Below are 22,828 nucleotides of genomic sequence, written 5' to 3' on the forward strand. Positions count from 1 at the left end.
ATCTTTTTCTTTTGGTGTTCTTAATTCCATTTTGTTCCTTGATGGAACGGAAGCGGAACAGTCTGCTAGAGCCGATGCTAGGCCTGCTCAGGTGAGGGGTGTTAATTAGCAGGAAACTCTCCATAAATAGTGTAATAAATACCACTTTTTAAAAGGCAGGGCAGGCAATGTTTAAAAACCTGCTATAACATTGTGACACCACAAATGGTATAATCACTGTTCTAATTTCATTCTTTAAGTAGTTGTGAATGTTCTAAGTATGTGTGAGTAAAATCCCTCTACCACCTGGTATGTGAGTGCCTTCAAAAGATGAGTTGTGTTTTCTGATATCTGCAAACACTCCCACTTCTTTCATCCTCATTTTGTTATCTGTTTCAATTACTAAGAAGTTTAGTTCTAAAAGTCATGATGGGAATAACTTTTCTCCCTCCCTAAAATTAATATGGCTTATTTTCTGCCATAATGTAACAGCACAGAGTGTAATTGCATGGCGAACCGTGGTTTAACTCTTATTTCTGTTAAACATAATTTAAGAAAAAAGTTTGTCTTTGGCACTTGGAATGTGTTCAGTGCTATAGAACAAGGGAGATACCTAGAGATCTTTGGGTATTTTCCCACAATTTGCCTGGTATTTGCTCAGAGGATGAGATACAGTATCTCTACTCTTCCAGCATGTGTTACTTTTAACTTATTCCCTCTTGCAGGGACTGTTTAATATTATGCAGATGGAGAAAAATTAGAAAACATCTTAATTTATGTGACTATTAAAATGGTTAGTAGTGCTATACTTCTGTTACAGAAAGCAGATTGACAGAGAATGCCATTTTACAAGAGATTTGAGATGCCACTTCAAGGTATTATTTTTGAGCCTTTTCTGTAGAGCAGAAGAGGCTTCTCTAGGACAGATCAGTTTTCAGGCCTTTTTGAGCCTTTTCACTAGCCCTAACTAATCCTCAGCTGCCTTGTCTCTAGAATGCCTATCAGAGAAAGAGTTTTTGTTTTTCCTTGTTTGGCTTGTTGCTGGTGACAGGGTTGGTTGTTTCCCTGAGCGCTTGCCCAGTTGGGCTGTAAGTATCACACACAGTATCACAGTATCACAGTATGTTTGGGATTGGAAGGGACCTCAAAAGATCATCCAGTCCAATCCCCCTGCTGGAGCAGGAACACCGAGGAGAGGTCGCACAGTAGCGACAAGCTAGACAGAAGCTGCCCCACCTGTGGGTTTTTTAGTGAGATAAACCCCTTTATTTCAGTAGCATCACTAATTTATCAAATTAGTCCTTTCTTGCAGAATAATCATCCTACTGTTTTTGAAAAATATAGCAGCATGGTAAGTGCATCCCACTCCACCAGTTTCCTTCAGTAACAAGAAGAAACAGATACTTAGTTGAACACAGCAGCTTAATTTATTTGGAAATACGTTTAACTTTGAAGAGATTCAGTAAGTCTAGGGGAAGGTACAATAGAACCGTTTGCTGGTCGAATTGGAGATGAGTACAAATAGCACCTCAGCACTTTTATTTTGCTCAGTAGACCAAGATCCTTTCCTGAATACAACCATGTTTAGCAGTTCATTGAGGAAACAGTATGTCAAATCCATCTTAATTTTTCTTCTTTTTCTGACGCCTTCTTTGTGATAAACAGCCAGGATTTCCAGAAGAGATTTTTGGGTGCTTTGGTCAACCAATGTCCCTCTTTTGCAGGTGGTAACAGCTAAAAATCAGCTCTCAACATGGTCACCTAAGGATGCATGTCTGATTTTCTGCTGATTTTATGTATGGGGATGACATAATGTGTTATGTTTATGGCATCACGGAAGTTTAAGCCCTTGCAAATACTCTGTGGTTTAGTCTGATCTTTAAAGGCCCAAGATTTTTACACACTTAATTCTTTCTTAATTTGTTTAATTACAGCCCTTACATTTGAAGGAAGCCATTAGGGTTCTGCTGTGTCTGAACAGCACTGTACACAGTGTTGAACACAGGGGAGAATCTGACCTCACAGTCCAAACAATCCAGGATTTTATGGCTAAGCAGCACCACTGACTCCCTTCCAAAGGAACCACTGGGGCACTGCAGGCAAGCGCCTCAACCCGCCCAAGTAACAACAGAAGGGAAGCATTTGATAATTGAAACAAAACAAACTCACGCAAAAACTTTTCAGCTCAGCCAAGCCAGAACTTCTGAAAATGAAGTTCTCTCACACTAACACACCTGTAGTTCCAGTCCCTTTGGGGCACTGGCTACAGTGGTGCTGTATGTGAATTTACATATTCACCCTTAAGGTGTGTTCCTTTTAATTAAGGGAGGGGGCTCTGTGGCCTGGTCATGAGTGTTAGATCCCAGAAATGTCTGGCTCCTTTTCCTGTTAATGGATTTTTCATACAAACCTACGCTCTACTGATATCCCTTTTCTTCCCAAGGGGCTGTAGATGCCGTGCAGCACGCAGGGAGCACCCCAACCATCACCACAGCCTGGCTGAAGCGTTAATGTGTGTAAGTCACCTCTTGCCGTACAACAGCTGTTTGCCAAGTCCTTCAGGACTTGGTATCGGTGTTCACAATATGCAGTTTTAACAGATGATCCTCCAAAGGCTTTAAGTTTGGTGCTTCACTAGTGAGTTTTTTCCTTAACTTGCATTTGTCTTTGTTAATGGCACTGAACAGCTACCTCTTGTCTTACAATACTGGTAATTCCTGATGTCTTAATTAGATACCAGCAAATTCAAGAGGCTGCTAAATCTTCCAGAAGCCAGTGGGTGTTTTTCCCCCTCCAGTGTGTGTACTCCCTGCAAAGCAGTTTTCCCCATACCTCAGTTAATGTACACAGGTGCCGTATGGAGTCCAACCTGTACCAGATACAGCAGGTATTAACAGCTGCAGAGCTTAATGGGATGTTGTATGACCACAGATGCAATAATTTTATATAATTATTCAGCCTTTGCATATGTTTTGTCCTCTTTCCTCCTTCTTTGGTTGATGTAACTTAAGTGCTTCATGTCTTACCCAAAACCATTTTGTGTTGTTTTCTCTCCTTGATTATTAAGGAACTTAGTGATGAAGGCTCTTTGTCTCAAGTGAGCGTCAAGTTCTGAAACAAATTACTCTGGAGATGCAGTAATTCATCGAATCAGTCTGACGTTGGGGATTAAGTTTTATTTGTACACGAATAGTCTGAGTTACTTTAGATAGTATCTCCTTGAACCTTAATAAGATACTTTCTTACTCTAAAAAATATTACTGTTTATCCTTTTTTGATTAACTGCTGTTTATTTCTTTCTCCTTTCCTGTAACTGTGGTTCCTTTGTATATAAGTGCACACTTCACTTAGCTGCCTTCACAACATGGAAGTTCCTCTTGAAACACTTTATTTCAGGAACTTTTTGCTATCTGTTTGTTACTTCTAAGCCTGAGATTTTCACATTAGATCCATGTAAGTTTATTTCACTATTTACACCTATCACAGTACACTTATATGGAATACCATCACACAGACAAGCCAGCTACTGACAGCTAATATAAAGATATTAGATTCCACAAGGTTTAATCTGCATAGAGACCAGAAACACATTTAATGGTGAAACACAGGTAAGTCTTTCTGTATTTCCCTCAATTTTAAACCCATTTGTGTAGAATGTGATCTTCTTATCACAAATACCTACTTCTGTATTATACATTTATCTTGTAGTCAATTTGTCTTGGGTGGCTGGTGTCTTCCTACACTTGCTAGTTTGTATTATGGCCACAAAATATGCCTTTAACAGTTGTTTGAAGCATTCTTTAAATATTAAGTTTTGTCTTCTACTCTCCTCCCAGCGATACATAATTTCATACTGCATGTAACTTCAGAGAGCGGACAAAACTCTGAGTGATTATTTCTTGGACTCCATGTGAGGTGGAGATCTACAAAAGAAACGATGCCCCTTTGTGCTACACCATCTATTTGCCAATTGCTGCAGCTGTGCTTGCTGAAGCTTCACCAGAGATTCCCTGGTGCAAATAGTATTCGTTTGACTTAATTCAGAAATCATATGGGATATAAAAATCTATTTACTTGCAGCATCCTTGTCACTGATCCTCATTCTTAGGAAGAATTAGGAGTCAAACTGCACATCAGAGTAGTTGAACATCACAGGAGTTTGGGAAGTATTTTGTATGCAACATCAGTTATCCTAAAGTTGCTTCGTCTATCAGTTGCGCTATCTACAGCATTGCTATTTGCAGCTTTCGTTTTGAAAAGTAGCCAAAATGGGACATTCCAGCAATTGCAGAGTGCTGTTTGTCAAGGGGGAAAAGTGTACAAAAACTTCTTACAAAGTGGTGACCTATTTGAATTGCTCTTGTCACACCTTACTGGATGAAATATATCCTCGTTTCATGTTTATCACTGGGGTGTTTTTGTTGCCTCTACTACAGATCTTTTCTGGTCACTGGACAGCCACTATATAGGTTTCTTTTGTTTTTAGGCATGCGTGTTGAGTGATCCATGCAACAGTGAAGAACCTGCCGTTGTACATTCCACCCATTACTGTGGTACCAGTTGCTCTGGATTCTGTCAGCAGGACGCTGTTAGTTCCCCTCACCCTCCAGTTCCATTCAATGAAAACATTTGAAAAGACAAATGCAGTAGCCCTGGGCTACATGATGTTGCATTGTGTGGCCCCACAACAATCCTTGATAATGGCCAATCCCGCCTTGGCGATGGTGGGCTTGCTTGGAGGAGGTTCTGCCTTCTTTTCTGCTGGGCTGCCTGCAACGTTCAAAACAGGACACCATTAAAACCAAGAGCTGCCCAAACTCTTTCTTCCTACTTGTGGCTTAAAGAATGCAAGCTTTCCCCACCCTCCTCCCCCGGGATTTTTAAACTCTTGTTTGAATAACACATCTACCACTCTGTTAGTAACCAAGCTGGTATATGCATTCAAACTTCTCTCTTCAGGGCAGGGGGTTAAGAGGGGCTGAAGAATCCAGACATCTCAATGGGAGGGTAAACTGATCCCATCTTGTTCAATCTAGGAGTCCCTGGTCACAGCCATGGGGTCAGATAACGGGTCCTTTCACAGAAAGTCATCTTACTGCATTGACACCCCAACTGCTAAGGAGCTGAAGAACAACAGTATCGCTAGAGTTTATTCTCTCATCAACTTGGATGTCATTATTAGGAGAACAACATAAAGGTAGGTTTTAATTTATCTCTAACATTGTGTGGAAAACAATGACATAGGAAGTAAACTAACAAGGGAGATGATGAGTCGTGTTTGCTGTGACTAAAAGGGTATAAATAATTCCTGATGCATCTTAAAATGTCTCTGTCAACCTCTAACTTCAGTCATTCCACATCCATCTGGAAACTCTTTAGCAAGATCTGTGCAAAATGGTGGTGAGTTTGGATACAAACCTCTTGAGCTGGTGGATCAAATTCAATTTGTAAGAAGGGCACTGCTCTCACTGGATCGTGTCCCTGCCTCAGAGCTCAGAGACAGGTCACAACAGCCTGGTAACTTTTAGAGCTCATGCTGTGACTGTTGAGTTTGAAAACCACAGATAAAAGCTTCCAAGGGATCATGTAACCTGCTTAGTTTCTGACAAATCAGTGTGTGTGCAGTTCTGTCTGTGAGTTGAGGCGATAGAAAAAACCTATTTATGTTGGTAACATGTAAGAAATTTGGGGTGGCTGTTGAAGATTACGGTGTTTTCTCTATTCTCTAGTCTCCATCTTCCTTGCAGTAAAACAGGCCAACTTAGCTCCAGATATCCTAGCATACATGTTAAGAGATTATTCCTGGTTATTTTTGCAGAATCAGGTAGGAAAATATAGGCAAAAATAAATCCAGTTGCTTACAAAAGCAGGTTGTGGCAATATGTATATTCAGATGTACTTCAAATATTTAAAACGTACAAAGCAAATTTCAAGTGTCCACGGATTACTTGGATTTAGTTTTAAGGTGCAACAGGGCACGTGAATTCAAAGTGCCCAGCAATTACTGACGCACTCTCTTGTCTCAGGGTGATCCAGCGAGATTAACCCAGCGTGGCCTTGGAAAATGCTCTTTCATTTGGTTGTCTTTGGAGTTTTTCCTTTTTGTGGTGTGTGTTTTGTTTTGTTTTCTCTGGATGTTTAGGAACTCACTGGTAGGAGACTGTGTTGCTTTGTCTAAGGGTTTTAACTTGGTGCGAAGGAATTCAGCCATCTCTTTGTCTTCTTCTTTCTCGCTGGTGGGGAAAAAGGAAAATAAATCTGTTACAGGAATAACAATGCTTGCTCTCTAAACAGGACAACAAAGCTAGAGTAGCTAGGATCAAGTCACTAGTCAACAATTCACTACTTTGTTCTTGTTAAAAACACTTAATTTTCCTGCTTATTAGAGAGCAAAGTTTTGCCTAAATGAAAACAAACTTCTTGTAGAATTTAGAGATATTCTTCCCCAAGGTTCTTTACTTGTCTCTGATACTGTTGGGTTTGTTATCTTGACTCATCAGTGGATTTAAACAATAATGTGTCCCCTATTTGAAGCTGGTCTCACAAGTGCTTTGCCATGGTTCGTCTGCAAAGGAAAGCAGAGGATACAAATGGGTGTTATTGTGCGCCTTATATTTAAAGGCCTGCTCAGCCAAAAGACCGGATCTCACGGTTTTCTGCTGTTAGTGTTTATCGAACCAAGTACCTTTTTCTTCGCCTGAACATAAGAGCCTTAGGCCCAAAATGAAAAGATGGCGTTGCAACCCTTTATTGTATCTTTTAATGATATTTCCAGCCAGTTTCTCTGCTGTTTTGTTATTTAACCATTAACAATGAGCACACTGATGCTCTCGGTTGAGAGGAAAAGCAGATTTTGTTATCAAGAGTTTGAAAGACAAGCCTCCGGTTTTCCTGCCAATGTGAGTTGACGCTAATGTATTCCCATCTGTGTGGCGCACAGCAGCACGTTCTCAGTAGCCTACAATTATCGTCTGGCTGCTGACGAGGTTTTTGTGATTTGCACATCCAACCAGCGTTGGAGAGCCCAGGACTGAGAGCAGCTCGGGCTCCCTGTCAGCTGCTGACTCTGCTGAGGGCTCTGAGCTCTGTCCCTCGCTTGCTGAGAATTTCAATGTGTTGGAAGAGATATTGTCCTTTAGGATGAATGGGCTGATGAGCCTCCAATCTTTCCTGTTAAAAGAGCCAAGGGAAGTACCAGCAGAACTCTGCCTACTTGTGAGTGTTAGGATCTCGGTGCAACAGCTGGAAATGAACTTTGGAGGAAGGTTTCTCAGCAACTCTGAGCTAAGATACAGACATGAAACCATTCTAAGCTCGTTTATGCTTTAGGTGAGGTAGACCTGTTAGTGATTGCATTCTCACTTTTTTTGCTATGGCAGGGTGAGAATAGTAATAAAACCAACCATGTAAATATTTTATTTTAAAAAGGCAGGTTTTGGATGTCTGTAAAAATGCCCATTGCAGAATTCCATTTTGTGTGTACTTCTCATGCCAAGTGGGTCCTCTGGCAGCAGCAAAAATCCTTCTCTTTTTAATGGTAAATGCCCAGATGTTTTCTGGTAGGAAAGTAAGAGACCAAACTTCGCTGTAGTCAACAGAAAACTGAATCACTAATGGGTTAAACAGCCACAGCAGTGATCTAATGTTTTGCCTATGGAACTGGAAGGAGGCTTTTAACTAAGTCGTTTTAAAGGACCAATTCTCTCTCATGTCGATGTAAATTTTGTCACTCCATTGTGACATTCAGACTTGTGAAATCTCACTAATAAGTTCAGTTGCTTTTAGTTCTTACCGTAATCTCTCCACCTCTGCATCATCTACAAGAAAATCTCTTTTTTGTACCAGTCTATGGATCTTCTGGATCAGTTCGTCCTCTCTTTGTTTCTCCATCTTTGTCTTTTCTTTTTCTGGTCAAAAACAAAGAGAAACCATTACTGTGGATTTTAGGCAGCGGGGTGGGGCTGGGGGGACACTGCAGATGTCTAAGAATGAATTGCTGATTGGTGTCAATGGTTCTTCAGACCTGTATCAAAAATAAATGAAAAGGTTTATTTTCCTCATTCTTCAAAAATCTGAATAATTAACATATGATATAACTGGCTGTTCTGTAATGACGAGGTTGTCTGTAAACAACCATTTTTGCGACATAAAAGATGTGCCAGTCACAAACTAGAACTCCAGAATGTGAGGTGTTAGAGCTGTAGATCAAGGTTATAAAGCAAATGTAGTTAAGACAAACCTTAAACATGGCAAGTGGAGCAGAGAGGAGAGAGCCAGAGGCAAATCCCGGCCCCTGTATTTCCTCAAGAAGCTGAAATTTTGAGTACCTGAGAAAACACATTGCATTAAATCAATAATTTTGGTTTTGAGCAGTAGAACTGCATTTAGAGAGTTGCAAGAAGGGCAAGCTGCCTGCAGTCTGATGCATCTGAGCTATGTGATGTCTGCTGATTGAACTTACATTTTAAACGGCTAAATAAATCAGATGTTTGAAAACAACTACTTAATACAGCTGAATTTTGAGTTATAGGCTTCAGGACACTTACTGCTGGGAATTTCTGCAATAAAGCCATTTCTTGGTGAGATAAAAGCACCTTGAAAATATTTGAGACAATGAAATTCTGTAAGTCAATCACAAAGTCATACTCCTTGGAGAATTTAAAATTATGGTTTGGAAGAGGAAATAATTTGTAATATAACATAAGGCTGCTTTGTCTGGGATGTATTTTCTGTGTTATATCTTTTAGAAATGATAAAGGTGGTTATTGACTGCTATGAAGACTTCAAGACTTCTACATCATTACCTATGGAGAATTCCTGTGATTAATGCTGAATATGCAGCATAGAAAAAAGAATGCTTAGAAAATACTGAAACCAAGGAGCAGGTATCTATACAAATCCATATGCTAACAGGGAAATGATGATAAATGTTATGAATGAACCCAGTTCTGGAAGCTGTTTTTCTGGGTTCACACTTAGTTCTGTGTAAACGCAGCAGCTCCTTTGTCTTTGAGACAAAATTTTTCTTCATGTGAGTTAGGGCAAAGATGCTGAAGGGAGTGGAGCATCTCCCGTGTGAGGAAAGGCTGAGGGAGCTGGGGCTCTGGAGCTGGACAAGAGGAGACTGAGGGGGGACTCATTCCTGGGGATCAAGATGGAAAGGGGGAGTGTCAGGAGGATGGAGCCAGGCTCTTCTGGTGACAACCAGTGACAGGACAAGGGGCAATGGGTGCAAACTGGAACACAGGAGGTTCCACTGAAAGATGAGAAGAAACTTGTTCGGGGTGAGGGTGGCAGAGCCTGGCCCAGGCTGCCCAGGGAGGTTGTGGAGTCTCCTTCTGTGCAGACATTCCAACCCGCCTGGACACCTTCCTGTGTAACCTCATCTGGGTGTTCCTGCTCCATGGGGGGATTGCACTGGATGAGCTTTCCAGGGCCCTTCAACCCCTGACACTCTGGGGTTCTGTGTGATTCTGAGTTTGCCAAAAGGTGGTGCTGCTGGAACTGTGCAAACTTACAGTTCTGAAGTCTGAGATTTGCAAAGTGCTGAGGGGGAACTGCTACCTGTGTATCTCTGCTCAAATCTTTGTGATTGCAAAATAGTTTCTAAAATGTTAAAACAAAAAACAAACAAGCAAAAAACCCAAACGAAACAAAAAACAAAACAAACAAACAAAAAAACCAAAAAATGAAAACTGCTCAACTCTAACTGTAAGTTGGAAGTCTGGGTAGGAAAGCTGCAGACTAGGGGAGGTGAGGCAAGGGGAATCATTCCCTGTATCTTCTACGATTCATAATCCTTTCCATACCACTTAAACCAATAATGTACCAATAGTGTTATTAGAAATTAAAAATGTGACCTCTAAGTAACTAAGAAGTGCAAAGAAAGAAATAAGATTGAATCCACTTTTGTTGGGTGTGAAGAAAAGTGGAAAAGCTCTTGTACAAGAATATGTGGCCTATTGTAGATGGGATTCCTAGTTCATGAGTGACCTGCTCTCTCCTTTCTGGGGAGCAAGTTGTATGATAAAATGGGGGAATGGGGGGTGGAAATGAGGATAACCAAAGGAGAAGAAAGACTTGTCCTTAATAATTAGGCAGCAGCAAATCATTTCTGAAGGGTGCTAGAGGCCATGCAGTAATATTTGGTGTAAATGGCCCAGAGCAGTTGCTGAGTGTTTGCAGGATCTGTCTGTACTCTTTTCCTGACCAGAGCAGGGCTGCTGTGGGTGACCCAAACCAGCAAAGCTGTAATGAAGCAAATTTCCACCTTGTTTCCAGCTGGAGTTTGGAGTTAAGGACTGCAAAACTGCCCACAACTCCATTCCTCATTAGAGTGGTGAACTGCAGAGAATTAAGACACTTGTCCCTTGCTCCTTGTAGAAAGCCATTTTACTTTAGTCTAGAAGGCAGATACATCTACGACAATGAATTGGTACGTCTAGGAAAAGACCAATCACATTCACAGTGATGGTTGTAAATCCCTCTCCGTTCTCCCCTCTGTCTTGGGTATCTCAGCTCTGTCTTTTTTACCCGACAGACTCTGTGCCACCTGCTTCCCCTGAGGTTTTCAAGGGAGTACAAGAACTAAGGAACGTGCGCCTTGTTTCAGTGATATTTGCAGGTTGCTGCCCAGGGATCAGGGAAATACAGCATGAAGAGAAATTTAGAGACCAGGAGACTAAAGATGGGAAGGAAAACAGGAAGAAAAAGGACTAGAAGAAAGAGATGAAACTCTGCCTTGGGGGCAGATTTCTGACTGTTAGGGCAGAGGTGTGTTCCTGACCCCATCCCCACCATTTTCCTAATATTGGGTTGGAGTGAGCCATTACCTGGGATTGCTACCAAACTCTGCAGCTCTTTCTTAAGGTTCATGATGTCTTTGCACAGCTGGATGTCATCCATCCTGCGGAAACAGAAAATGCCCGGTCAGAGATGTACAAACTCCATCCCACATTGATGGGATCGGCCAGATCTCATCTGACGACGCAACCGTGTCGTGGGCTGGCAGCCTGCGCGGCAGCTTGAGATGCTGAGCTTTAAACCTGGATACTGATGCTGTTCATTAACCAATTTTTATCAGATACCAAGAGGTATTTAACACTAAATGTCTGAGCCCTTGATTACTTGTCTGACTGGGATCTGATTTGTGTATAGGTCACATCAGTCACTGCCTTTTGCTTTCCAGAATGTTTGGTGACGTTCAGTAATGAGCATCTGTGTACTTAGTCGTTAAAAAGCAGGTGTGCTGTATTGCAGATACTGCAGCAACAGGTTCTGCTTGGGGAAAGAGCAAAGGTGAGAATAAGTGACCCTGGGAAGGCACAGCAGAAGCCAATACGTTATTTGGCACAGCCAAGACAAGGTTTATATTGCACTCCTAATTGTCTTTGACTTTACTGATAGCTTAGCCTTGATACCAAAGATCTGGAAACTGTCATAATTTGGCATCAAACCATTTTGGGGTCTTGTGCCTGGGTCAGTGTCTTCCATCATTGATGTGAGTGCTTAAAATCCTTGATGTGTGCAGAAAGCCCATTAATGTTAAGACACAGAAGAGAGCTGAAAAAATTCTGTAACATTAGCAGAAACTGCACCTTCAGTTCTCATAGGAACTGCTGCCTATCCTGCACGCTACCATGCTGGATTATTGCCCTGCAAGGGAGCAAACTTCAGTATTAGCTTCCTGGCAAATGTTTTATTTTAGTGTCTCAGCTGTATTGGCTGCCATGACTCAGGTGTTGGTTCTGAGGGCTGGAGCATTTTGAAATCACACCCTGAAGAATACAAAATTCAGCCTTTGTGATCATTTGTACATTATTCAGCTTGGATGTCGCTAACAGGACCCTTGTCCCCAGATCTCAGAGTCCTTGTTTCATAGCCCTGTGCCTGAGGGTGGATTGCCTGTTGCCCAAGCACCTCAAACGCTGTCAGAACAGGGGTTGTCGCAGGGGTGTTTCCAGAGAGGAAACACAAGAGATTTGGGTGTGTGAGAGCACAAAGGATGATGCAGTCATCAATAAGTGAGGAGTAGAAAAAGCAGGTGTTTCTCACACAAATATTATTTTAATCACAACCAAAGAGCTTTCATTCTCCCTGCCGCCTCAGCAGGGAACGTGGGTCTCCACAGGGAGCTGCCCTTCCGCTGCTTTGCTCGTGTTATTAAAACATGTCAATCCCTTTATTATTTGCTGCTTTAGTTAACTCCATCTTGCCTGTTTCCCTACTTTCATCATGTTATGACAGCTATTCCTGCTGCCTTTTTACTTCTCTCTTCCCAAAATATGACAGTGAAATACCTCTGATAATGATCCTTATTGCTGATTTCTTGTTTAGGTGCCACTGTCACCTCTGCTGGGGATCTGCTCTCCATCCATCTGTTGTGTAAGACATTTATTGGGAAGCTCAGTGTGCTGCCCTTGGGGCTGGCCCTGGTTCTGTGCTGTGTGTTCAGGACATTTGGAGGCAGAGACATTTATATTGATGATTATTCTTACTTGGGCTCCCCGTATTATTCATGCTGATCACAAGCAAAGCCTGTTTTACTCTGGAGATCCATCATGCTAAATGGTACTGAAATTACTTTTACCAATTAACAGTCTTAAACACTGCTCCCTCAAGAGAATCAATATTCAAAATGTGCTGGGATGTCAGCAAGCCTCAGAACTCCTTATCCATTCAATGTTCATGCAGTGTTAATATGAGAATTAATATATTTGAGGAAAATGACCATGGTTAAGGAAGATGACAGTTTCTTGGTGAGAAGTGTTCAGTATTTAACTGCTCTATTCAAATGATATCTAGAGGCCAGACTCCCAAATAGTGAAAAGAAGTGAGTTTCTGCAAAAGTGATGTCCATGGCATAGGGAGAGAGGATATTCTTCTGTATTGGGAAGGTTTGGCTTCATTCTGGGAAGATCTCAAAGGTATCCTAATTAAAACACTTCACTGTATCCCTGCTCAGGGAACTCCCAAAAGCTCAGGTCACTGCTCTCCTCAGGATTTTCAGGAATTTAAAATATCATTGGCAGTATGTTCCAAGTGAGCAAGATGACTGATGTTCAGTAGTCCCTATGGCCCCTATGCTCCCTTTGTGGCAAAGGTACTGCTTTGTAACTCCCAGGAGAGAAGTAAATATGTGGCCAAGCACTTAAGGGCTGTAACAGTTTCTGTGACAATCTGAATTCCCAAAGTCATAAGCCAGCTGAACCCTCTGAAGTCACAGCTCTGTATGCTGGTGTGTTTTGATGATGGACAAAGACTAAACCCACCATCTGTAACAATCCCCTTAGGCACATGGAACATCTTTCCTCCCATCTGTGTCAAACAGCCTTTGTGTTAGGAAAAAACACAATTCAAAAAAGACGGTTAAATGACTAAAAAACGGCTATGGGCCATAGTCATAAAAACCACGTGAAGGCTTCACCTGTCTGACTTAACGAAAGCACTAGGTAGAATTGCTTGTAATGATAAAGCACATAATACTGAATGTAGGGCAAACAACTGCTGTCCTGAGCGAGAGTTATCATGTTGCCCTCAAAGCAAAGGGAAGAGGAGGAACTCCTGGGAAAGGAGCTCTTGGAAGGCCATTCAATCTGTACTGGTACCATGAACCTTCCTTCCCTTGTGCTCTGGTTCTTGGGTGCAAGCAGCTACAGGAGGCCCTGGAGAAGTCCATGCTGCTTCTGAAAGAAAAGCACATCCTAGTGGATTTCTCATTTGGAAGCTGGAGAGCTTGTGTTACCATCAGACCTCTTCAGGAAGTAAAAAGAGCTCTTGGGAATCTTAAAGAGAGCAGGAATCTGCAGAGTGGAGAAAACAGAACTCCTTTGGGTCCCCTAACCTTCTGCAGAGAAGCTGGAGAAACATGCTGAGCCCGATTCGGCAGCACGTTCTCTCCTATTTGTGAGTCAAATCTATCAGAGCACAAGAGGAGAAGTTACACAGAGTGTTCTCCAGCTTATTTAAGAGCACTGTGATGTTCTCTGGGCAGCCAGTGCTCTTCTTGAAGGGGAGCAGCACAGCCAGGTCTGGGTGGAATGCAGTGGCTTTTCCCTATATCCATGGCCTAGGGCGCTGAGATGCCGCCCTCCCAGCCTCTTTGTTACCTGCAAAGCTGCTCCAGGCATCTGCTTAAAACCTGTGATACACAACCAACCTTCGCTAACCTCCCCATTCTCTGGAATAGATAGCACATTCTTTCCAGTCCCTGCAAAACAATTTTTGATGTTGTAGAAAAAACATTAGTAAAGCAAAGAGCAGCTACAATATGTCAGTTTTTCCCTCCAAGCTGAGCTTTAAATGTCTGCCCAGCAATCTTAAACACATGAGTTAGGAGTATGATAAAACATTCCTCTTATTAAGAGTCCAAATCCATTCCTGGAGTAATTGCAATAGTATTGAGATAGAGATGAATTCGCAGTGTTTTCATGTGTTCCTGATGCAGTCTGCAATTCTGCTTTGCTGCTTCTTGATGGCTTATTGCAGGAAGCCTTCTGTGTGCTTGGAGATATCACATAAGCACGTATTATTCTGTTCTCTCTTGGAATTTCAAGCTATATCATCAAAACCTAAAAGCAGACTCTCTGTTTGCCCCCCAAAAAAGATAAAATAGCTCATAATGAATAAACAGCGTGAGCAGAAGATTTTCTAAACATGTCACAAAATGACGGGAAAATAAGTGGGTCGGAAGAGCCGGCGGTGATGTGGCTCAGTGACTCAGCCCAAGTGCGTGTTTCTGCGGTCCGGTTACCGGGAGGAGGACGCTCTGAGCACCGTCATCCCCGTGAGAGCCACCAGTGAGGTGACAGCGTGAGTCACCTCGACCGAGCACCATCTGGAGCGAGGGGGAGCGGGGAAACGGGAGCAGAGCTGCTGCTGGGCTGGTGGCTGCGGGGATAACGGCAGGCAGGGCTTGGAAAAGAAACACTCTGCACTGGACACAGAAGTGCTGTGTTTTGTTTCCATAGGAATTATTCTGTAACAGTTAATTTTTTCTGTTTTCAGCTGAGGAAGAAAGCTAAATTCCCCAGGGTAATAGCCAGGTACCATCTAGAGCATGGATGGAAAAAAAAAGCAAAAAGTAAAAGGCAGTAGGGAAATCACTAAACTCTCACGTTAGGGGTCAGCCAAGGAAAAAGAGATGGCCAACAAATCTGTTGGATGCTTAAGATCTGAGAGTAAGATCTATTAATAACAGGTACAAAAGCATCAAATACCTTTTTCATTGATTTCAGGGCCCGCAGAGCGGTTCAGCGTGTCTAGTGAGCTGCTGCCTCTGCCGATGGCTTCCAAAGCCAGAAACAGATCTGTGCTCCCTCCGGCACGTCTGTCAGAGGAGGTTGGAGATGCTTTTGTTTTCTGTTATTGCATTGAAGTGCTCGAAACCAAAAAATGAACGTAGAGTGGTTTTGTTGCTTCCCTACCCTCTCTTCTAAGAGGGTTTGCAAGCACTTAGGTTATTTTTAGTTCTGTTTTAATATATTCCTGTCCCAGAAGTAAAACGTTTAAAATTGTTAAGAGTTTCTGAAGGCTCTGGTAGCGCAGGTCTAGGAGATGGGCCAAGAATCAGATGTCATGGGAAGCTGTGAGTTGACATGATTACCTGTATCTGATCTCAATACGGGCGTAAGAAGATGATCTTGGTGGTGTCACCACTGAACCTGCTGAACACCAGCCAGGAACAGCCAGTAGTGATGGAGAAATTTGGGTGATTGAAGAGCTGTGCAGAAATAAAAGAGAATTACTATAGCCAGAGGGGATAATGTGTTGTCAAGCTGAGGATTTGTAAAAATACAGCTTGAGGAGGGACATCAGTAGGGGCTGTCTTTGGGAACTGTGGGGAATGTGGAACGGTGAAAGTATTCTGGGAACACAAGAAGTTCATGTAAGCCCCTCTTCTCCATTTGACTCCATTTTGTCCCTGTCAATTCACCTTCATTTTTTAAAGCTTCTAATTATAAATCTGTAAAATAACAGGCAACGTGTAATGAATATAGTGCACGTTATCTGAGTTATCACCTTGTTATTTAGCTCAGCACCTGGTGCTACTCGGGCTGGAAGACTCAGAACTGGCAATGAAGAGAACAGATTGCTGACCCGCCTGCTTGGCACGTCAAGTTATAAATCAAAAGTCCTACAATTAACTATTAAAATAAATGTGTCTGATGGAAGGACAGTGGATAGAAGCGCTGGACCACAACTCGCCAAGTGCGGCTGTAATTCAGCTGTCATTTCGGACAACTGAAGATGGCAGGACTTTAGAATCTCTGTCCCTGCAGATCATATTTAAGGCATATTTCACAGAAATTCAGAATAGCGTCTAAAGAAGCTGTCTATTTCATTCTCACTGACATTGTTGAATCCTCTTGAGCTTGGCCATCTCCTCTGCCAGTTATCAAGTTTTACTGTCAACTTCAATAGTAACAAGAGGAGCTTTCCTCGAGACGCCCCAGTATGGAGAGGAATATTTTTCTATGTGGCAAAAATTCATGAAGTTCATTTGTCTAAAACCTTACAATAGAGAAGTTCAATTTAAATTCAGAAGTATGTAACCCCATCGCAGTACCATCCAGAAGACTGAATGTAAGAACACATGGCCACTTTATGCCCGTGGTTGATTTAAACTGGTCTGGTAGTTTTAATTTCTGTTATTAGGCAGCAGAAGTAGGAAGCCCTAGGTTTGGCTATGTATTGTCTCTAGCAGAATTGATGATGACTTTCCTTCTTAATTTGCCTCCGTATTTGACCTTTTCTTATTTTTGAAACCAGAAGAGCAACAGTTTCACATCAAAGCTGAAAAGAATAGAAAAGGTACCTGGTATAAAACTAAACACTGAGAGTCCACTTCAGGACTTGTCAGTTCACTGTTGAGTCACCACTAATCTATATTCTCCTCTTTATAGCAGGAGGCAAGTGAGAGGGAGCACTGAAACCCCACAGGTCAGGAGTTACCCCTTCTTATAGAGCATCCTCGCCTGTGGGAAGATCAGCTGCGCAAAACGGAAGGCACAGTAACTGTGAGTGCTATATATGCATTATATATCAGGAATACTTCAGCTTGGGTACGTGGTCTCATGGGAGACAATTAATTCTACCATCCACTCATGCAAAGCAGACCGCAGGTAGCTAAGAACTCAGAAAACATAAACAGTGTGGGATTAAAGGTTACGTTTGGATCTACCTTGCTAAATTACTGACCTAAAAATGACTAATTCAAAAGATTAAAGATACACAGGGCTGCTCCCTCTTCTACTGACAGCAAATTCTGACAGCCATAGCATATATTCAATGTAGAAAATGCTATTTAAAAAAACATTTTCTGTTAAATCATTATTTTCCTAGCTGTCCAACAGAGATAATAATGAGAATTCCTCCTTCTGCATTTTTCTTTCTTTTTTAAGACACAAACATCTCAACTAACAGGTACCAAGTCTACAATTCATTAAGAACTTTGCTAATGATATGTTTATCATTACACACCACTAAAAAAACATTTTTCCTTTCTGAGCATTTTAATGTAGCCTTTTGACTGCCACGCAGCTGGAAGCTTAATGTCATCTTTTCCTCTGGGGCTGATTGCTCGCTGCCAAACAGGGCAAAGGAGACGGGTCTGCAGAGACATCAAACTGAACACAGGCAGTTTTCTTTCCTCTTTGAGAGCTGATTCGTATTTATACTCCCCGCTTAAAGTGCACAGGCTGGAGTTTTGCAATTCTGTCCTGACCTCGTGTTCCTGAGGCTCCCACCCCAGTACGGATCAGTGGGACAGCCAGGGTATCCCTCATCAGGCCCTAACATACCTTATCTCACGAAGCCAACAACCCAACATGTGTATTTATTGAAAGATAAACGTCATCACGCTCTTCTACAACATCCCAGAGTGCCCCCTATGTCCTTAGAGCAAGATACAATCAGGACAAAAAAGGCAAGAATTCACAGGAAGTTATAATGTATTGTTAAGGCTATAGAGCTGTGAAGGAGGAAAAAAATATTACTCCTTTCCATGAGAAGATAAATCTTATCAGAAGCCACTGACAATAACTCTATTAGTGAAAAAAAATCTGGTTCTGTTGGTGCACTCTAGTAACAGCTGGGTGCCAAACTCCCAGAAAAGTACTAAACGCTGTATATATATAAATAAACAGCCCTGAGAGAATTCCTTAGAGAAGAGAAAATCAATAATATACAGCACAACAACAAAAAGTAGCAGAGAAAGAATTAAAACTAGCCAAGAAAGGAAAATCCAGGAGACCTGCTTGGCAATATATAGTAACCCATGAGTAAACACCGTTGGCCACAGCTTTCACCTGGTCCTTCACCCTCCCTCCCTCTCGCCCGTGCCCGGGGTCATTCTTGCTGTGTGTCATCGTTGCCACATGTGGCACTGAGCCACCGAGAAGTCACAGGTGACGCTATATTAGTGAGTCCTGAAAAACAGATAAACGTATTTGGTTGAAAAAGTAATTAAAAATTGAATTTTGTTCAAACAAAGCAATCACAGCTGCCTTTTCTCTCTTGAGAACAGAAACACTCCACGTAATAAGCTTTGTAGTGCAGTGTTACCTTCCCAGTTTAGCCAGCGACTGTTTCATGTTCCCACTTTGTGTAAATCTACTAGATTTACTGCACTCATTCTAAATTAAAACATAAGGTTTCTAAGCTGGTTTACTGAACGTTTTCATCACCAAAGGAATTAACCTCTCACGTCTACAGTTCTTGTGTAGCTGGATGCTGCTTCACTCGGCAGCGGTCGCATGAAGCAAATAGCAGATGCACCATTTTGTACTTGAAAATACCAATGTGCTGTGCAGACTGCAAAAGTCATAAAGGTGAGGATCCTGTCTGACCTCTGATGATGTGTCATTGGCCTTAGAAGGAATATGGACTATAAATGTTTCTCCCTCATGAATTTGCCCTAAATTTGAGATCCTACCATTATGTCCAACCCCCTATAAAATAACTAGTACTGACTCTCCCACCTCTACCACTTCTAGCAATGGGTACATCAATGTCACAGCAGTGAAAGAGAGATTTATGAGGTTTTTATGCAAAGTGCGAAAAAGGTAGAGGTTAAAAAGGCACGTAAAGAAATAGGAAGCCTGATAGGAAGCAAGAAACTCCCACCCCCCCCAAAAAAAAAAAAACAAAATCCCCACAAAAAACCCAACAACAACAAAACCCAGGGATTAATTATGCACTCTGGGCAGCTAATGAAGCTGTGGGACTCCTAGCATGAGTTTATTACCACGGTAAAGCCAAGCTGCAACAAACTTATCTACGTAAATGGTAATTGTTCCTGGGATTACAAGTAATCAAACATAATAGTGTAAAATGGTCTAAAGCCCAGAATGGATCTGTGGAGAATTTGGATGGCGTAGATATTACGAGCACTCTGGAGAAGAGGGAGTCATCTAAGAGTGTGTACTGAGAGCGCACAATGACCAATTTTAATTCTGCTAAGTCAATATGGAGGAGAATTTGGCTTTTTCACAGTATGAGTTTAGCAACGTAATAACCACACAGACATTAAGCAAATACTGTGTGCATTATATTGATAATATTTTTACAGATAAACCATGTTTAATGAGGTAAGTAAAGTTGTTTTCAATAACTGCCTAAGACAACTTAAGGGGTCTATTTAATATCCTGTATTCCCATACATTAAAAAATTGCGTGGCAGAAATAACCACTCCCGAGACAGCCATCAGAGGTTCCTCCACAGTTTTAGTTCAAGGTTATCCAATATAACAGGCTTCAAGTTTTGCTTTCCACCTGGAAAGCCAGGAAATATGTTTCATGATGACGGCAAATGCTGCATTATAGGCACTCCACGTCTTTTCTGTTCATAGACTTAGGCAGCAACTGTGGGTGATAAGATCTCACCTATACAATTAATATTTACTGTGTCAGAATGTGCTAATACATTTTAAAATGCAAGATTTTTGCACTATAAATGATTCTGAGCTTCAGTTTTGATCTGTTCCTGTATCATACAGAGGTCTGAGGTTTTGCTGCCTGTCTCCTGTCAGCTAAATTGAGCTAACACATGCATTACCCATTTTTACGGTAGATTTCCATGCCCCACACTGACAGGAATCCTAAACTGCTTCTGAGGCCACACAGAAGTATCCATAGCAATAGCACATTAAATGTGCAATGAAAAGGATGCTGCCTGAGCAGCTCCCTCGGCTCCTGGGTCTGTTATCTCACCAGCAAAGAAAAAACAGAAGCGGGACAGGAGAACGAGAGAGCGTGCACGTTCTGAAGTGGTATGTTTGCTTTCCTTAACAGCAGAGACAGACTGAAAACTTACAGTTTGACCCAAAACTCCTTTTATAGAGAATATTTTAAGAAATGAGCCAAGAGAAGCCTGAGAAGCGAATGAGGGAGAATTCTAGCTAGCTATAAGCGGAGGCTTTTCTGTACATATTGTCTCCTTCGTATCAATACATGCTGAGTCCTCAGCCTTTCTGAAAATAAACCCAGAAGAGCTGGAGACAGCATATGATGACTTTAAGCTATATTTTCCTTTCCTGGGCTGGCTGGAGATGGTCACAACAGCTCCTGGCATAGTTTAATGACGTCTTACGTTGGGAGCATAGAAGAAGAGATGCTACAAGCAGCCACAATTGCTGCATAATGAGAAGGCCCATCCTGGGCACCGAGGCAGGGTCTTGAGACAAAAACGGGATTCGATAATGTCATTACAGAGCATGCATCTGCTCTGCTGTGACTGTGGTTGCCCGAGCTTAAATGTGATTGCACAACATAAATCATGGTATTACCTAATTGAGGAAGGCTTGATTTTATAATCTGAAAATTGTGTGCATGTAAACTTTAGGTAATTCTTCATAGCAAGCAGGTATTCAGCTGGAAATAGTACAGACCTCCCGGATATGAAAAGTACAGATGTCTTCAGCTGCCCTCCTTTTCTTTTTAAAGGAGGAGATAGCAGCATGGAGCAAAGGACAGGCTTACAAACGCTAAGACTTGCACTTTGCACAAAGGTCTGAGAAACATCATGACCTGTTAATCAGTTGCTTCAGCTGATTTTGCTTTATTCCCTTGATTTGATAAAAATAAAACCAAGAATTCTCAGAAAGCTGGCCTCTTTTAAAGTACACACAAGATGAACTATTTCACCGTGGCACATAGCATGTAATCTGCTTAATAGATAGAAGAGTTCAGCTGCTTCCTTTGCTTTTCAAAACAAAACACTTCGGGAGACAGGCTAAGGACGTGCTGCCACACATCTAATTTTATTGACTTTCATTCGGCAAAATCAAGAAGCTGTGTTTTGCAATAAAGAAGCTTCACAAATTTGAAAATCAGACATGTCAACTGGAGTTTCCCGTACTGTATGTCTTTGCGTCACTTCAGAGTTCCACCAAGCTATACTGTTTAAATGTATCTTTAAGTGCTTAGTTTTTAATTACTGAAATGAGGTCTCACATTATGTTTAGTATACCAGTAAGGAATTTCCACTTTTATCCAGAAAGCAGAGACAAAAGAACGTACAGTGGACTACAAAGCAGTACAAAAGAGAGAAAAATCACAGGTATTGAAACTGTACAAATATTTGTGGTCTTCACTTAAAAATTTGTAGTATTTCATTCTTAAACAGGCTAAATCCTGTTTCCACTCTTCTCACTGAATGTTCACTTTTTCTGTATGTTTGGGAAGATTTTCTTTAACACAACGATAGACTACAGAAATATTGATATTTGTCTAAGAGCAAACACAGATATTGGCCTTCAATAGTAAATTTTAGTCTGTCACTGAAAACCGGTATGTGTTGCTCTGTGGGGCTGTGGACAGTACCTGATTTGTGGGCCTGCTACAGAGATGTGGATAAACTACTACACCTTCTTAAAGATGCATCTTCTGAATTTTGAAATAATTTTCATGTGTGTAAGCACACACCCGACTTGTCCACCTCTTGGGAATTGTGCAGTTTCTGGAAGGTGTCTGTCAGGCAGTTTAATTTTCAGAGCTGCGCCCCATAAACTGCACTGAGTTGGGTCTGGGCTGGAGCACACGACCTCCTGGGTGCTGCGCTTGGGGTGACCTGAGCAGCGAGTGGGTTTATTTTTATTGAAGGACTGGTGGAGGACACATGCATTTAACAGCCCTGCATTGAAATGTCCCCCGGTTTTCAAGAAGACCTCCTGGGATGGAGCCAGAGCTCCGTTGCTTCCCACTGCAGCCAGGGGCGTTGGAGCTGGTTGCTGGAAAAACAGTTGTTTGAGGCCTTAGCTGGTAGCTCACAGCCAACTATGTCACACAGCCCAGCAGACAATTAGAGGAGCACACAGGGTTTGTTGGGAAGGAAATGAATTCCTCCAATCTGTCACAAGAGGACTGTGAGTGTCAGGGCCGCGGCCCCACAGACAGAGCAGCCATTTTGTGTTGTGTAGTTGAGCTGCCCCAGCATAGCGGCCATTTTGTGTGCTGTGGCTCTGCAGGGAAAGGGCCCCTATGAAGGACTCCCTCTAAACTTTAAAAATACACTGTGCCCCTTATTAAAGGAATTCTTTGCTGCCCTCTCTTTAATCAGAATCATAAAGCTGCAGGCAGGTGAGGTCTCTTATCTGGTGAATGACTTTCAGTATCATGTGAATTACTGTTGTTGATTTGGCATCCAAATCTTTTTCTAGAGGTGGAATATTTCTTCATGAGGAGATTAACCTTTCTTCAGTAGCACAGAGCGAAGATCGTGAGTAATTTTAATATCCAGTACAGCACAAAGCAACTTGCTTATTCATGGTGTGACTGTTGCAAAGAGGTGGGGGGAAATTAATAAATTAAAAAAAAAAACAAACAAGCTTTGATGTTTTAACTCAATCAC

The 22,828-nt window shown here is 41.9% G+C and overlaps 1 protein-coding gene across 2 annotated transcripts in view; it reads right to left on the reverse strand.

The window, feature by feature from the left end:
- Nucleotides 1-1,383: 1,383 nt before the first annotated feature.
- The window catches only part of BMERB1 (bMERB domain containing 1), a 48,758-nt gene continuing 27,313 nt past the window's right edge, over nucleotides 1,384-22,828 (reverse strand). For both annotated transcript variants that reach the window (XM_065030507.1, XM_065030509.1), the window contains exons 3-6: nucleotides 10,812-10,885; nucleotides 7,772-7,886; nucleotides 6,130-6,212; nucleotides 1,384-4,749 (exon numbers count right to left, since the gene is read on the reverse strand). In XM_065030507.1, the coding sequence (XP_064886579.1) occupies nucleotides 4,637-4,749; nucleotides 6,130-6,212; nucleotides 7,772-7,886; nucleotides 10,812-10,885 (385 nt within the window). In that variant the 3' untranslated portion in view covers nucleotides 1,384-4,636. The remainder of the gene's footprint in view (nucleotides 4,750-6,129; nucleotides 6,213-7,771; nucleotides 7,887-10,811; nucleotides 10,886-22,828) is intronic.

This window comes from Columba livia, chromosome 15 (assembly GCF_036013475.1).
Source record: "Columba livia isolate bColLiv1 breed racing homer chromosome 15, bColLiv1.pat.W.v2, whole genome shotgun sequence".
NCBI lineage: Eukaryota > Metazoa > Chordata > Aves > Columbiformes > Columbidae > Columba > Columba livia.